At 42.9% G+C, this 16,904-nt stretch overlaps 3 protein-coding genes across 3 annotated transcripts; 2 read left to right on the forward strand and 1 right to left on the reverse strand.

Moving 5' to 3' along the window:
* The first annotated feature begins 751 nt into the window (after positions 1 to 751).
* cideb (cell death inducing DFFA like effector b) lies at positions 752 to 2,972 on the forward strand. Its single transcript, XM_080486230.1, has 5 exons — positions 752 to 910; positions 1,014 to 1,128; positions 1,512 to 1,670; positions 1,749 to 1,933; positions 2,227 to 2,972. Exons 1-5 carry the CDS (start codon positions 885 to 887, stop codon positions 2,366 to 2,368), a joined length of 627 nt encoding a protein of 208 aa, XP_080342356.1. The 5' UTR covers positions 752 to 884; the 3' UTR covers positions 2,369 to 2,972.
* A 2,843-nt stretch (positions 2,973 to 5,815) lies between these two features.
* Positions 5,816 to 11,210, reverse strand: gmpr2 (guanosine monophosphate reductase 2). Its single transcript, XM_080486801.1, has 10 exons — positions 11,124 to 11,210; positions 10,129 to 10,262; positions 9,346 to 9,465; positions 9,150 to 9,233; positions 8,710 to 8,883; positions 8,538 to 8,619; positions 8,139 to 8,245; positions 7,839 to 7,881; positions 7,569 to 7,728; positions 5,816 to 7,494 (listed from the first exon to the last, which is right to left on the reverse strand). The coding sequence occupies exons 2-10, from the start codon at positions 10,213 to 10,215 to the stop codon at positions 7,305 to 7,307; spliced, it is 1,047 nt and encodes a 348-aa protein (XP_080342927.1). The 5' UTR covers positions 10,216 to 10,262; positions 11,124 to 11,210; the 3' UTR covers positions 5,816 to 7,304.
* A 242-nt stretch (positions 11,211 to 11,452) lies between these two features.
* On the forward strand, positions 11,453 to 15,254 carry nedd8 (NEDD8 ubiquitin like modifier). Its single transcript, XM_080486691.1, has 4 exons — positions 11,453 to 11,680; positions 11,785 to 11,832; positions 11,916 to 11,998; positions 12,998 to 15,254. Exons 1-4 carry the CDS (start codon positions 11,663 to 11,665, stop codon positions 13,110 to 13,112), a joined length of 264 nt encoding a protein of 87 aa, XP_080342817.1. The 5' UTR covers positions 11,453 to 11,662; the 3' UTR covers positions 13,113 to 15,254.
* The last annotated feature ends 1,650 nt before the right edge of the window (positions 15,255 to 16,904 follow it).

A 16,904-nucleotide genomic window follows, 5' to 3' on the forward strand; every position in this document is an offset into this window, starting at 1 on the left:
ACGCTCATACTAAAGAGGCGCGAGAAGCACCGTCCTCCCGGTGCGCTGGGGTAATTTTAAGAAGCGCACAAAGCGTCACTTTGCCTTCCGGATGAGACGTAATAACACTACGTGAGGACGTAAGATGTTAACATCAGGGTGCTTTTTTAAACATTTAAATGAACAATTTTACGTTATAAAATCAGAATTAAATCGAAACAAATACAATGTAATAATATATAACAAATATAATATTAAAAACTGTCTGTAAACAACCCAATTGAATATAAATATCCTTTATTAACAGTAATTTCAGCCTGAGATGATGGGATTAATTATTACAAATTGTTTACCTGTTTATCTTTCAAAGTCTCTAATCAAAAAACGAAATATAAACAGAAATATTGCCATGTTTAAACCAAAACAGCTTAAAAAGTTTCCAAATACTCCTTAATTCAGATATTACCAGATCTATGCCGTGACAGTAAAACGTATTTAGAGATTATTGCTTGAGTTTACATCATTGTAATGTTAAATTACAACTATTCATTATAATTGACAAAAGCGTTGCTGTCAGCAGAAGTTATAAATCATTACAGTAAACAATTGTAATCAGTTACGGCCTGTGAATCACTCTCATGCATACGCCGAGACACTGATTACCATAAGATGCTGTCCTGGCTGCAGAATGTAATCAAAAGTGATAAGCGTAAGAAAATTATCTTGTGTGAGTCGACGGATATGCCGGCAGCATGAACTTTGTTCCAATCCTGGTGATTATTCAGATAGAGAACAGAACAGGGCAAAGTTCGGCTGCTGGGTCAAACACAAGCTGTATACACACATAATCTGAGTTTGTTGTGCTGAAACATACGAAGAAGAAGAAGAAGAAGGAATTACCAAGCATGGATACCACGTCTACATTCCTCAAGTAAGTGAAGAATCACTTTTAACATGTTGATTTTGTACTAATTTCACTTTAACTCTTACGTAAGCCAGAATTCATCTTGTTTTCTTTTTCTGTTTGCCCTCAGAAATGTGACGAAGCGAGTGTGGTCCCCAACACAGCGGCCTTTCAGAGTGTGCAATCACAGCAGGGAGAGCAGGAAGGGCCTCACAGCCGGGACCCTGGAGGAGCTGAAGGAGAAGGTTAGAGCGGCGCTCGGATCACAGCCAAACATTTCATAACAACCTGTAACAGAATGATACTATAACAGAAAAAAAATAATAATAATAACACATTATTGAAATCTAAAGACAAAAGTATATCATCTTTCAACCTAAGTTCTCGTGAAGCTCTCTGGAGCCTCCCAGTTCATAATCCCTGCACTGAATTGATGTATTTATTCTTTTCTTGTACTCCAATAGGGGAGAGAGCCCCAATCAAATCTCACCGTCAGCACTTTCTATTCACAAAGACACTAATCGATAATCAGATTCTGATTTAATGCTGAACAGGAAGTAACAGGAAGTGGAGACTACTGTATGCGGTTCACCCGAGCCCAAACCAAAGCCTTGTTGTCCTCTGTTAGGCCTGCCAGGCTCTGCTGCTGACCCTGTCTGCAGTGTCTCTGTCTCTGGTGTGCGATGAGGATGGCACTGAGGTCGACTCCGAGGAATTCCTCATCACCCTACCCGACAACACCATGCTGATGGTGCTGAGACCCGGGCAGACATGGAAGCCTCTGCCGGTATGACCACACGCATCACAGTCCTCCACATGCGTCACATTGTCTTCACTGGTCTGTAATACCCTCCCATCTCTCCAGGGGGCGCTCGTGCCTAAATCCAAAGACACGCCTCGGACTGGCAAAGACATCGCTCGAGTCACCTTTGACCTTTACAAGATCAGCCCGAAGGACATGTTCGGCTCCCTGAGTGTGAAGGCCACATTTCAGGGCCTGTACTCCGTCAGCGCCGACTTCCAGTGTCTTGGGCCCAAGAAAGTCCTCAGGTACCCCAGAGAGTGCACATGATGCATGAAGCTTTGGTTTTGTTTCGTTGGAGGTTGTGCTTGGCGAGCAGAGCGAAGAGCTGGAACCCCACAAACAAAAAGAAGAATATGGAGTTTTTAAGTACTTTTCACGCATCCACCCACACACTCACAACACTTCGGCTACTCCTGATGCACATAACCACCATAGTAATGAGTTCTTCTGCACATGCCCGAGTAGATGTCGTGTAAAGCGCGAAACTTTGCTGAAACGAAATTTTTTTTTAAATGTTTTCCCGTCCGTGCTCACACAGAGAGGCGCTGCGTTTGGCGTCCACGCTCCTGCAGGCTGCCGGACACCTCCTGCTCACCTCCGCCTCCATGATCCGCCGCGTCATCGAAGGCGTCGAGCTGTGGCAGCCGCAGAGGAACGAGTACACCGCCACCTGGAACTGAAGCAGCCCCATCACCACTGTTGTTTGGGCTTTTTTTTTCTTCTTTTTAGTGTTATTGTGATTAAGTTAACATTTAACACCTCATAAACCTTGAAATAAACCTAAATAGGGAAACTGAAAAGCATTTTTATTTTTTTTAAATCTGCTTGTTTGCGTCAACGTCCATCTATTAGTTGTTGGCTTACCTGCCCAGATCTAGCACGGGATTAAATCACTCCGCCCTGTTAGTCTGCCTAATTTAATTGAGATTCGTCAACAGGTTTCTGAGGTGACAAACAAATCAACAGCAAGTTAAATATAAATGTAGGTTTTCTGTTTCAAGTGCGACATATGCTTGTGGGATGACAATGCACAAAGACAATGTTTCAGTAAAAGTACCTGTTGTTTATTGACTCTGGATCGCATCATTAGCGTCAAACACACGCCATTAGGGTGAATTTGTGAAAACTTTAAATGTATTTCACACCAGGTGGCAACTGTTTTTTTGCGGAGCGGTGTTTGAGTGTTTTGCTGCAAACAATCACCACGTGAGTTGTGTTTTTTTATGAAAATTCTTTATTTGTCCAACAATAGAAAACACTGTAAACTTGTCACAACGCAATGAGACAAACTTTTGAAAAGGCTTTATTTTAAATTTCCGAACAAACAGACGAACTCTGAATGTCAAAACCGTCACAGTCCAGGAACCGTCCACTCCAGCGATAGGCTGCTTTGCATCACGCTCAGGTACATTCCTGCTGACTCTTGATCTTGGTCACCGTCTGGCTGTGCTCCTTCGTGGTCATCCAGCGGGGCTTCGCCGTCTTGACGTAGTAGCGCATGTTGCAGAACCACTGCACCAGAAATTTGCGGGGGATGCCGGTGACGTCGGAGAGCTCGGCGTAGTACTCGGCCTTTGGATACTGGCACTGCAAGAAGACCGCCCTCATCATTGACAACTGACTGCCCGACTCTAAATTGCCGTGGATCGGAGGAACGCACGAGCCAGACATTGGCTGTTTGGCACCGGTTGAAGGAGCATCTGCGATATCAGGACCACCGTTCACCTCCGTTGTCTCTCCTTCTCGCGGAGCCTCTGCTCTTATTTTCTCTTTCGGGGCGCTGGTTTCCGAGGCGTTAGCGGATATTCTGGACAGGTTCATACTTTTCAGTAGCGCCGGGAGTCTGTCAGACATTGACGATGTTTCAGAGGTTCGGTTCTTAAACTGGACAACCAACGGGTCTTTGTTGATGGCCGCCCTCGTCTTTTTGCTTCTGGTTTGAAGTCGGTTCTCGTCTTTCATCACTCTCCGCTTTTTCCCCTTGTCTGCCACTTTCCCCATGTTCTGCTTCTTCGCACCGCCGCCTTTTGATTTGTCTTCCTTCCCATTGGACTTTTTCTCCCTTCTCTTCTTCTCCATCCTTTTGATCGCAGTCCCATCCTCTTCCTCTCCTTCCTTCCTTTCTCTCTTCCCAGTTGGCATCAACACCTCCCGGACGTTGCGGATGTCTTCACATTCCCAGCTGATGCCGTAGTGGAGCCTTTGCGCCATGAACCAAACCTTCACCTGGTCTGGGTGCACGGAGCAGCGCTGGGCCAGCGCAGCCATCTCTTCGCTCGTCAGGTACGGGAATCTGTCGAAGGCCTCCTGCATCTCTGCCGTGCCGACCGCCTGCTGGTTGATCTGCCTCGAGTGCACCCACATCAACTTCTTCTGCTCTGTGTGAATGGGGAGAACCACCATGCTGCTCTGATTCATCCTGGTGCTGGTGACGTTCGATTCAGATGAAGATGGAGTCTCTTCACAAGTCTTAGTTTGTTTCTGTTTTTTTATCTGTTTGAGCCAGTCAAGTTTCCAACGGCAATCTGTTTGCGGTGAAGACTCCTGAGAGATCAGAGAAACCGATTTAATATGTGGAATTTAGGGACAAAAACATCCTGTCATGGTGCTTTCACATGTGTTGCGATTTGGTCAACAGTTAGCACATACAGGGTAAACGTAAACAAGGGCCGGGCGACTGAGCAAACAGAAAGTCACATTGCGATGTGAGATGTGATGATTTCCTAATCGCAAAGATAGATATCGGACCAGCATAAACCACCTCAGAGCAGCATGAACCGGCATAGATCAAAATAAGACCGGACCAGTAAAAAAAAACACCTTAAACCAAAATCAAAACTAACATAGACCAGCATTCATAAGCATCGATACGCATCAGGCCAGTATTACAAGCATGGACTACCATAAACCGGCTCAGCCTAATCAGAATAAACCAGGACTGAATAGAATAAACCTGCACAGAATGGAATAAACCAACATAGAATAGAACACACTAACATAGAATGGAATTAACCTGCATAGAATAGAATACACCAACATAGAACAGCATTGACCAAAATAGAACAGAATAAACCAGCATAGGACAGAAAAAAACAAAATAGAACAGAAACAACCAGCATAGAACCGACTAAATCAACATAGAAGAGAATAAAGTAGTAGTAGGCTTGATATGAGACAAATAACAAATACCTCAAAATATGTCTAATATTTGTTTAATTGATGTTTTAGGTAAAACGTATTTTAACTCACTAGCTATAGCTGGCTAACGTTAGTAGCTTCAGCTTAATTTTAAAAAGTGTACGTGGTCAGTTAATGGAAAGTTGCAGAGGGTTTCTAAATCCTTCATTACCAAAGGTGGATCAATGTAGCTTCTCAGTTAGCCACATTAGCCCCGAAAATAAAGTCCGGCCTGTAAAGTGACGACGTTCCTCTAAACCTGTGTGATTTTTAATTTTTAATTTACTGTGTAATATCAGACATACCGTGTGGAGCTCCTACCTGTAGGGAGGTGACAGATAAACGCGTTATTTGACGCTAATGGAAACTTCGTGAAAGGGCCTAAGCAGGGGCGGAACCAGAGAATCATTAGTGGGGGGCGGGAGGGGGGGATTACCAAGCTTTTAACCCAACAAAACTAAACCTAAAAAGGCTGAATCGGATAACTTTCACCCACAACACTGTTTAAATGTTCATCCGGCTTTTCCTTGGTGAAGGTAATTGTTTGGCTTTTGCGACACTCATTAATATATGTGGGAATGAGATGTTAAAGAATACTATGTGTATGCAATCATAGGATTTTATATATAGAGTACAATATACGCACAAGTATATGCACAATATTGAATAATACATTCAATACTGTATAAATGTCAGTCATAATCGTGTAATTATTTTCTTATATTCAGTTTAGTGTCAGTACATTAGTATATATTCTGACCTTTGGCCTCATTTGCTTCAAAACTTCATACAGCATATCTAAACTAATTGAGCAAATGAATGAAAAAAATTAACATTTAAGAGAGTTTATTTTTAAAGTATTATTGGTCGAAGTTGAAGCAAGTCCAGGAAGATGCTTGATGCAGCCAATGAGAGTTCATGCAAAAACAAACACACAAGTTAAGAAAAGACATCAGTAAGATGAGGAATGTTTTTTTTATTATTGATCTGACAAAAGGTGACAGTATGACCTTTTTTATTTCAAGCATACATTTTAAGGTAAAATGACACAATCCACATGTGTGTGAAACAGTGGAAAATAAAACAGATGTAACCCGTACTGCTAAAGAAGAAAGTCTAGAAACTAGCGGACTTCCAAAGAAGCGGCACTTATTTAAAGGTGGGAATGAGCCCCAAGTTCACTTGATTGTGTGAATGAAACTAACATTTCAGTCGCCGGATCAGATCCAGTAACACCTCAGCTAAGAATGCAGCACATCGTCACTATATACTATCATAGCTCTGTAACTTTTAAGCACAAAAAATTAAGTTGAACTCACTAATTAAGATGTAATAATGTTGCATGGCGAAAACAATTAAAGTGCTGGAATGATTTAGGTCTGTTTTTCTCAACAGCGAATAACAGTTGCATATATTTCAGCTTCATAAATAATTTAAGACGTTTGTTTAAATTTCTGGAATGAGCCGGCAGGAATGTACAGAACCGAATAGGGACTTTTCTGTGCCGTCCTTCATGTAGAAGGTTGATCCCTGCGACATTTAAAAATGAAACTCTTAGGAATCTGTTTGAAGTTAAATACTTCAGAAGATTGGAATAAAATCAATACAAATACCATAAAACCAACACTTTTTAGGTTTCTGCAAATCATGGACATAACGCATTCATTTTCACTCATCAGTCAGAGGGCGACCTCTACTGGCTGCAGTACAGAGAACAGGCAGACTCTACACGGAAGGGTCTTTGACTCCAACCAGAGTGTCCAATAAAGACTTTGAGCTTAAATAGAACATTCAGAGGTTGATTGTGGAGTGTCTGGAAGGTTGTGGGTTCAAATCTGGGTGGGGAGTTTGTATGTTCTCCCTGTTCTCGCACTGGTTTTCTCCAGGTACTCCACTTTCCCCAAACCATCCGAAAACATGCATTTAAAGGGTTTCTTGGTTTTCTCTTTAGGAGAGCTAATTATTCACGCTCGAATACGCCGACGTGTTTTTAAGACTCTGGGATAGAACCAGAGGAAACCTACACAAGTTCAGGGAGAACATGCAAACTCGAGCTTTTAAATGGTTTAAATGGATCAAATATAAGTCTGAATCTGAGAAGCGGTGGAGAAGCGGTGAGCACTCTCGCCTCACACTGAGAAGTCTCCGGTTTGAAACCAGCCTGTATAAGGTTTGCATGTTCTCGCCATTTTCTCCAGTGTTAAGAGCTCTAATTGTCCCGTCGGTGTGAATGTGAGCGTGTGACAATTTCTTAATTTCGGGGAATTGTGATGGAAATAAACTGCGTCATGAACAAATATGAAGGGATCAATATATAAATCGGGTGGATAAAATACGTGCGCGGTCACTCTTGCTCGAGTAGAATCAATGCACAAACAGCGTCCGGGGACTGGGACTGGCAGTGTGTCGCAGACTTCCTTCCACCTGAGGCTGAGAGCTTCAGCTGCCGCTGCCAAACACCGTGTTGAGCTGCTGGGTGACCCTGATGAAAGTGGTCCGGCGGCTCAGCTCCTTCAGTTTGCCGGCGCCGACGTAGGTGCAGGTGGACCGGACGCCTCCCAGGATGTCTCGGATGGTCTCGTCCACCGGGCCTTTGTAAAGGACTTCCACCGTCTTCCCCTCGGACGCCCTGACAGTTAAAAGCTGTTAATAAGAGGCCGGTCTTCGGAGGAGGGGGGCGTGAAGTGCGGGTGCCACGCTCACCTGTACTCGGCCACGCCTCCGGCGTGTTTCTTCATCGCCGTGTCCGAGCTCATCCCGTAGAACAGCTTCATTTTCTTGCCGTTTTTCTCGATGACCTCGCCGCCGCTCTCCGCGTGGCCCGCCAGCATCCCGCCCAGCATGACGAAGTCCGCCCCGGCACCTGGGATCACAGAGAGAACCGGTCACAGCCTCACCAGCACTGAGCGGCGCTCAGGAGGACACTGCACGCCGCTTGGACTTCAATGTCCTTTCTCAAGAGCGGTCACTTGCCGAAAGCCTTGGAGACGTCGCCGGGGCACGTACATCCTCCGTCCTGTGTGAAGAGAACGCTCATGTTTACATGATAATATAAATCTTGAGTAATAAGACAATCGTAATAACAACATCTGCCACATTAACACGCACTTTGTAAAACTCATACTTCCTGTTCCACGCTTCCGCTACTGAGAACAACTCTCAAGGCACAAAGAAATGGGCACACTTTGCCCCACATTTTGGAAAAACACTGAATTAATAAGAAGGGAATCGGCAGGTAAGTGAAACTTGACGATGGGAAACGGCATCGCTCACAGAGATGATGTGTCCGCCCAGGCCGTGCGCCGCGTCCGCACACTCGATCACGGCGCTGAGCTGAGGGTAACCCACGCCCGTCTTCTTGCGGGTGGTGCAGACGGAGCCTGGGGGGGAAGGGGGGGGGGGGGGGGGTGTAGTCAGTGGACGACTGATCAGAGCAATTGCACAGCGAACAGCAGCGTTTGAGGAGGAACGTTCTTTAAGACGGCTGAAATAGCTGAATCCACTAAAATGAGAAGCCAAACATGTAATAACACGTCTACTGTAAAACTTACATCCGCGACTTTACAAGCTGCGTTATCGTCATTTGAAGGTTCGGCGTGTTAACGCTTCACAGCCTATGTGAACGTGTGGCTGGCGGCGATATCGTCAGGAGTCTACAAACGCTGCGCTCACCTGGTCCGATGCCGACTTTGATGATGTCGGCCCCGGCGAGGATCAGCTCTTCCACCATCTCGCCCGTCACCACGTTTCCCGCCTGAGTGAGAGAAAAGAGTCGTTAGGCAGCTGCCGCGGCGTGACTCTGTCTCTCACACACACACACACACACACACACACACACACTGACCATGATGGTGTGAGACGGGAACTTCTCCCTGACGTCTCGGACAAAGTGGACAAAGTGCTCGGAATAGCCGTTGGCCACGTCCACGCAGATGTACTTGATCATTGGCACGGCCGTCAGGATGGTGGAAATTCTCTCGAAGTCGTTGTCGCCGGTGCCCGTGCTGACCGCCAGGCTCTGGGAATTAAACAGAGGACGATGAAAGGACCACTTCGAGAGTCATTTCAGGATTTCAATTAGTCAAGTAAGGACTTTTACAAATATGAACAACTGAGACTTTATCTCCACGGGTGGAAGAACTGTTGATGGGATTTACGGAGGTTCTGATTTAAACGTACACAATAACATGGAGGTTAAAGCAAAATGGGAACCGGATTATGATGTGAGATGATATCAAAGACCGTTTCACAAATCTGTTACTACACAGTAACAAACACTCGTACCTCTGCACATTCAGGATGCTTGGCGGCAAACGCCACCCACTCATCCACGGAGTAGTGTTTGTGGATGGTAGTGAAGAGAGAAAACTAGAGGAGGCAAACGACAACAACGTTTACACACGTACAGAAAAACTGCGGTCATAGCTGTGATAGATTTATTCAGTTTTCCACTTCAGACATATTTTGTCTCCAAACCTACGTTGTGCAGAGCCAGAGCCATCTCAAAGGTCCCCACGGTGTCCATGTTGGCAGCGATGATGGGAATCCCCCTGTAGTTGCCTTTAGAGTTCCTGAAGGTGAAGCTCCTCATCAGGTCCACCTGAAGAAGGCCAGGACAACGAGGTCTCGGTACTTCATACTTAAATAACTGTTTTTAACGAGGAGAATGGAACAGCGGTTTGTTCACAACTGCTGAAATACAACCGGTGGCAATAAGTTGCGCCTTATTGGGTTTTCTTAAGCGTCCTCCAGGACCAGAGTCCCACACTGCTGCCATGGAGGCTTCAACTTGGCTTATCGGCGCGGTGCCAGATACCACAGCACTCCTACACATGTCTCATGGAGCCCGCCACTCATAAAGTAGGACCTGCACAATAATCTGTGGTATAGAGCAGCGATTCCCAGGTTAAAAAAGGGCTGGGAGTCGCTCTTCTTCCAGCTGAACTGTGCAGGAGTAAAAAACATTTAATACATTGGATTTCAGGACGCAGGATATATAAAATGTGATTATTGGATATGGGTGAAGGAGCAGAATTAAATAACTTTGTGTTTTAGAAATCTGCTACAACATAAATTGGGATAAGCTTTGAGAAATTCAAGATAACATGTGAGTTTTTGAATTATTACAATATTCAAGCTGTGTTTGCTGAAGCTTTGGTTATGCATGTATCCTGTATACTTGCACATTGGAGCACATAGCAAAAGGCACAACACTGGTGGAAAAGCGAAGGATTTCCGTATCACGCAACCCTCGGACACCTACCTCACTCCGAGACTTGAGGGTGCTGCGCTTGGGCCGGAGGAGCACGTCCTTGAAGTCCAGCTTGATGTCATTCTCAATGCGAGGCATGGTTCCAGGAGAGACGAGCCGCTAATGCAACAGTGAACTATCAGGGACTGTGAAATAAAGAGAGGGAGAGAGGTGTGGGCGAGGGAGTGAGAGAGAGAAGGAGAGAGAGAGAGAGAGAGAGATCATGTCAACACTCGAGAGGCACCTCATGGATTTCTTTGAGGTTTTCTTGTTTTATTTTTTACTTAACAACTTACATGTTCATTCACACATTTCACAATTCCATCATTTGTGATCTGTCCAGCTGCATTTATTCAGGATATAAAACAGCTGACTTCGCCAATTGTGTTTCATATTTGTGAAAGATTCCATATAAATGGCGTTTTATTGACCTATCAGCCTGTTATGACCAACTACCTCCAATAAAAACTGCAAAAAAAAACAAATCTTTATCGTTATACACTAATAACTATGTTCATGTGGCACCTGCTCGTGGTAGACAGGGGCCATTTAAACATGTTTTATTAGGTTTATCACTGAGGTACTGAAGTCAAAGTGATAAAGGGATTTAAATAGCAACGACGTGTTGATAATATTAATGTGTATTAGTAGTCAGATCAGCTTCTGTGTGCTGTGTTAATATTTCCCTCCACACCTCCTCCTTCCATCAAGTGACAGTAACTGTTCACATGGAAGTTAGCACTAACATCATCCTCACCTTTAAATAACCCACAACACAGAAGTGTAATTCGATCATAAGTATTCAATGTGATAAATCTATATGAACTGGCGAGCAGCAACGTAAAGATCACAACTGCGTGTGTTTCTTTTCGCTCGGGTGTCAAAATTCAAGGTTACACAAGCTGACAAGTGTCAAAAATGAGCATGTGTAACATGTTTAGCTAAGTGCAATTAAGATTAAAAAGTAAAAGAATAACTAATGTTAAATACTAGAAAACAGTGCTTACCTCTTGGAAAAAAAAATATTTTAACGGCTGCTCAGTGCCTCGATTTCCTTTTCCTCTGCTTGTGGGGGAATACTTACGGTGACGGACACGATTTGTAGTTGTTTTTAGCTGTTGTATTATGAGTCTCACTGGCGTAGAAAACTACAAATTACTTTACGTTACATCGTGGCGATGTCGTTTAAACCGGTTCATACACTCAAATGAAGAATCCCGCTTTTGTTTAACCCCATTAACACATAGATTATTATTTAGGATTCATTTCTACTCTCAAAAGAAGATCTTTGTTGTGAAATAAATTTGAAATCAAAGTGAGGGGGGAACTTTAACGTGCAGACAAGCGGGCGGTCGGAATTGGCCGCGCGAACCCCAGGAAACACCCATTGAATTCGTGGAAGTGAAGAAACAACGAGTTATTCTTCCTAATATTCTCTCCAAATATTGATATCCTTCAGTTTCAGTGGTGGAAATAGTCACTTAACCAACGAACCTTTTATTTCTGAGCTCACCGTGGTGTTTTTTCTTCCGACGAGCCAGTAAAAATGCTGATTAAAGTGAAGGTAAGGCTCAAACATCAAAGATTAGCCAAGACAAACAAATCTTATTTACATTTTTATTGTTATAATATGAACAAAATCAAACTGATCAAATGTTTACATCGCAGACTCTCACGGGCAAGGAGATAGAGATCGACATAGAGCCCACAGACAAGGTAACAGATGATGGAGGGCCATGTTTGTGTCAGCTATTTGAAACGCAGTGTGTTTGATTCAATAGTTTTTGACGTGAATGCAGGTGGAGCGCATCAAGGAGAGGGTGGAGGAGAAGGAGGGGATCCCCCCACAACAGCAGAGGCTCATCTACAGTGGGAAACAGATGTGAGGGCTGATCTTTCTTTACATGAACGAATGATGAAGCCACGAAGGTGCCGTCTGTATTTAAATTCGAAATTTGTGGTCATGTTGGAGCTGTTTGTGGGCATTTAATAGTTTTAGTCTCTTTACTGTAGATTTTTGTTGTTGTTGTAGCTGTGTGTTCATGTCTCATTGTGTGTCTTTTATTTTCTCTGGAAGTTTGTGTCTCTTGGTGAAAGTTATGTCTTTCTTTCTTCAGTTTTTTTTTGCGTCTTTGTGATACATTCCTGTGTATTTAATGTAGATTATTGTCCTTTTAGTGTAGTTGTGTGTATATGTCAGCTTATGTGTCTTTTGGTGTGATCGTTTTATATTACTTTAACAGCTTTTTGTGTCTTTAGTCTTCATTTTGTCTCTGTTGCAGCTTTGTGTTCATGTCTTCTTGTGTCTCTTTTGTTTTGGCAGCTTTGTTTCTCTTTCTGAAAGTTTTGTATGTTTTCATTTAGTTATTCTGTGTCTTTGTGACAGATTTGTCGATTTTTGTCTTTTTGTTGAGGCGTTTTCGTGCATTTTGCTGCGATCATTTTCCATTTCTTTGCCAGCTTTATGTCTCTCTTGAAGTTTGTGTCTCTTGAGTGAAAGTTTTGTCTATTTGTTGTGTTTTTCTGTCTTTGAGATAGTTTTGTTTCTCTGTAGTGCCTTTAGTGCCAGACTGATAACAGAGTCACTTGAAGCATTAACTCCCATCACCTTCCAGTTTCATATGAAACGCTCCTTCAGCTGAATGACAGCAGACCTGAACAGCTAAAAGAGCGATCCAAGTCTGTAACTGGCTACTAGAGAGGAGCACCAACACTTTGTAGTCTTTTACTGGCTGTGCCAAGAGGAGAAATGTACACCCCCACTAGCCGGTGACGTGAAGCAGTTTAGTTTGGATTCTTCTGTACTTTGATAATATCGGTTTGTTTGGTTCATGCTAATGCAGTATAGAAGGAGTTGATATCTTCTGTTCTCTGTTCCCAGGAATGACGAGAAGACAGCAGCAGATTATAAAATCCAGGGAGGCTCTGTTTTACACCTGGTTCTGGCCCTGAGAGGAGGATGTTTGCTCGACACAAGCTCCAAGGCTGCTTTGTAGCTATCACTACACACTCCCCCTCCCACACACACAAAAGAAAGAAAGTCAAACCATGCCTTAGCTGTTGCGATGCTTGTTTTGAGACACGCAGCCGACAGTAGCTGAATCACCAGGTGGTATTTTGGTCAAAGAAAAACTCCCCCCAGGTTGTATTTACCTCCGACAGTGTAGTGTTCCCAATTAAAAGCCGCTCTGGCACCAAACCATGTTTAACATAGATTTGGCTTCAGGTTACATTTTTAATTCGGAAGTAGTTTGACTGCAGCATAAATCTTCCACGTGCAGCTGCAGGCTGTCGCCTGATCCTCACACAGAGATAACTGCGGTCTCATGCCATTTCTGGGAAAAGCTGGCCTCCAGATTCATTCACATGAACTAACTGGGAATTTTTATTTTCATTTTTGGATTTTGTTGCTCCAATCAGCACAGTTTAATCTTCAGAGGAGGCTGTTTTAATGTTGTGAAGCTCTGTTTTGAGGACATTAAAATAGTAGTTTCACATTTCTGGAAATGCACATTCAAGGTATTAATGAGACTCTTACGTCACTCTTTTTTTACATCCTGTGTTTTATCAGGCGATGCTTTAATTATCTTTAACAAAAAGACTATGTTGGTCGCTTAGTTTTACAAGAAGTCTGCTAAATACCCCGTTAAGACACATTTCTTTCTCTGGAGCCGAGTGAAACATGCTCCCTGGCAAAGGTTTAGACACACCTTCTCGTTCAATATTGTTTCTTTTCATCACTATTTTCATTGTAGATTCTTAGTGAAGGCATCAAAACTATGAATGAACACATCTGGACTTATGAAGGAAACAAGAAAAATAGTGTAATAACTCAAGACATGTTTTATATTTTAGTTTTGTCAATTCTGAATAAATCAGCAAACCAATTTCCTTGGTGGTTAGAATATTAAATTGGTTTGAATATTAAAAGAAATGAGTGGATTCACACACAGGAAATTGACTAATTCCCCTGTTTGACCTCCACTGCTGCACATCAGATTTAATCTCATGTTGATTTAAAATTTTACCTTCTAATTATGAATTAGAGGTGTCCAGGTTAATTCCCGGCAATAATCTTTTCAAAAACAAGCACCTGGAAGTAAACAGCAGCTCCGGTGTCGACGTGCTGTCGAGGAGTGAAGTTAGTCTTGTAAATGTAGTGTCTCTTCAAAAATGTCGCCCTTGTCTACCAGACCGATCGCCTCCAACCACGAGGACACGTTGGACGTGTCTCAACTTCTCATTTTACAAGATTCTATTTTGGCTTCATACTGTAACTGCAGAATCTGGAGGTTCTAATGTGGTTGAAATGACTTATCGCCTCTGAAATCAATCATGTAGAAATGTTGGGAAATTTGACTGTTGGGCTGCACAGAACGGGAACAGGAGCCACTTCTCATTTCTGCACTTCATCCAATCTAAACACCTGCGCCTGTATCCCAACGAGTGTTTCCCACAATGTCGGACGGCTCTTGATTCAGTGAAAGGTGTCTTTTGTGTGCTACTTATCTGGCTCCTGCAGGTCCCGATCATGTGGTGTAAAGTCTTCACAGGTCCAGAGTCGCACGTCTTTGTGTTCTCGGCCACGGTCCAGTTGACTGCGTCATGTTTGATTTAATCCGTTACAAGTGATCAGTATTGTTTTGCTCACGGTATGAAGAGGACTGTGATTGGCTGACTGTGGCTTCAGTTTGCACAAAGTGTATGTTCTGGTGAGTTTGTTTAGTTGGCTCCTCTTAATCCGTGGAGACGTGTGTGAAACTGACTTCTGCTCAAGTTTGTCAGTATAATAAACGTAATTCCGAAAAATGCCTCATTTCTGCCGCATGTTTTCTTTAACGGCGTCGCAGTGTCAATATGGAGAGAGAAGAAGAACTCCGCACATCTCTTTGTCTTCCGCGACTTCCTCCAGAGTCGCGTTTGAGGCTCCGTTTACACGACAACGTTTCAAGTGAAAACGCATCGTTGTTTTTTTTTGTGTTTTCGTTGCAGAAAAGTTTCGCGACGACACGGCAACTTTTTGAAAACGATGTCCGTTTACACGGAAGCAGAGCGAAAAGTTGTGTTTTCAGTGACGTAAACGGTTTCCCCCAGAGAGTTCAAGACCACAGCCGAGGTGCCCAAGTTGACAATCAATTAAAAAAAAAAGAAAAAAAGAGTGAAACCACTTCCGTCACATGTGCACTTTTTCTTTATTCTTATGAAACACGCACCACCAATATGTACATTTACATTTGAAAACACAAAAATAGATTCATGTCTGTTATTTTCAAGTCTTCTTCTGTCTCGGGTGGACCGCACACAGAAAAAACGGAGCTTAAATTAAAGACAATGTACATGAAATGAGTTTTAGCAAAATGTATGGTAGTGTGGTAACGTATTACCAAGAGAAGGTATTTCATACTTAAGACTTTGTCTGAATGAAGCCCAAAGTGCAAGTTGATGAGTGTAAAAAAAACAAACAACGCATAGTTTAAGTTATGCAGATGACAGAAGAGTAACTGCACAGTTTATATTGTCACAAATAAGTTGCAGCAGTTGGTGGAAAATTCTCCAGGCCTCATTTATGCACATTCATTGTAAGATATTGAAGAAAAAAAAAACAGTTTTCTCATCATGACCGCAATAAAACTTGAATCACGTTCCTTGAAATGATTGCACAACAACAAATAAGACATTTGTTTCTTTGTTTTTTAATATAAATGAGGCCTCGGTGTAGAAATGGAAACTGAGTGGTTCATATCCACTGAGAGACAATAAACAGACCCGTCAGGACGTGTGTGTTGACTGTAAGTACACAATCAACTATACAGGCAGGAAAACACGCAGTTGTGAAGGCATCCCGGACACCCCGTCCCCCTTCGACACGAGCAAAAGCCGGACGCATCGACGTCTCGTCTGTAAAGGCTGAAACTCCTGAGGAACGAACACGTGAAAGCACCAGCTCACATTTATGTGGCACAAAACCGGCTGGATTTCAGGGAGGCATTCAGTGTGTGTGTGTGTGTGTGTGTGTGTGTGTGTAGAAGGCAGTTTGAAGATGCCCTGAGACGCTGATAGATTATAAAAACTGAAGACACTGCATGTGTTTACACGTGCCGGAGGACGAGACACAGCTTCCATAAATATGGATAATGACTTCTTTCAGGGGTGCGTGTTCAGCTGCCTGGATAAATCACGGCACTGAAATGTCGTCTGGACGATTCCAAGTATAAAGAAACGGTGTCTTTTGATGTGAAGCTCATTTCTAGGCAGTGAATCAGCAGTTTTTTTTTAAAACAAACTATACTTTGACACTGAAGGTTACGCCGTCATTTAAATTATTCTTTATCCCACTTACATTGAATTTTGTTCGAAAATATTTATTTTGATGAAATACAACTTTTCTTTTTATATTGCTTTCTTCTCAAATGCAAATTCTGCTGACGGGGCAACCCAATAAAGTGCACCTATTTTTGTAATAATTTATGTTTTTTTGTGCCTACAATACACTTCCACTTAATTAAATAATAATATTAAAGGCTGTTGGGGGTATATAGACGACAACAAGTCTTCCTGTGCGCCTCAGACACTCAATAGGTAGCTGTTTGATTATCATATTTTGCACAATTAACAGTTTTACCTTCCATTTAATTTGATTCCAATAAGACTTCTTCCTGAAAATGAAAGGGAAGAAGGAATGCAGGGAAAAGGCGTCCGCCCAATTGGATTCACGTTGAGATTGTAGTAATATCCACTTGAAATTGTTTGGTTTTTGCGAAAATATAGACATTTTAATACATTTAAAG

This window comes from Lipophrys pholis, assembly GCF_963383615.2.
Source record: "Lipophrys pholis genome assembly, chromosome: 18".
In the NCBI taxonomy this organism is placed as follows: domain Eukaryota; kingdom Metazoa; phylum Chordata; class Actinopteri; order Blenniiformes; family Blenniidae; genus Lipophrys; species Lipophrys pholis.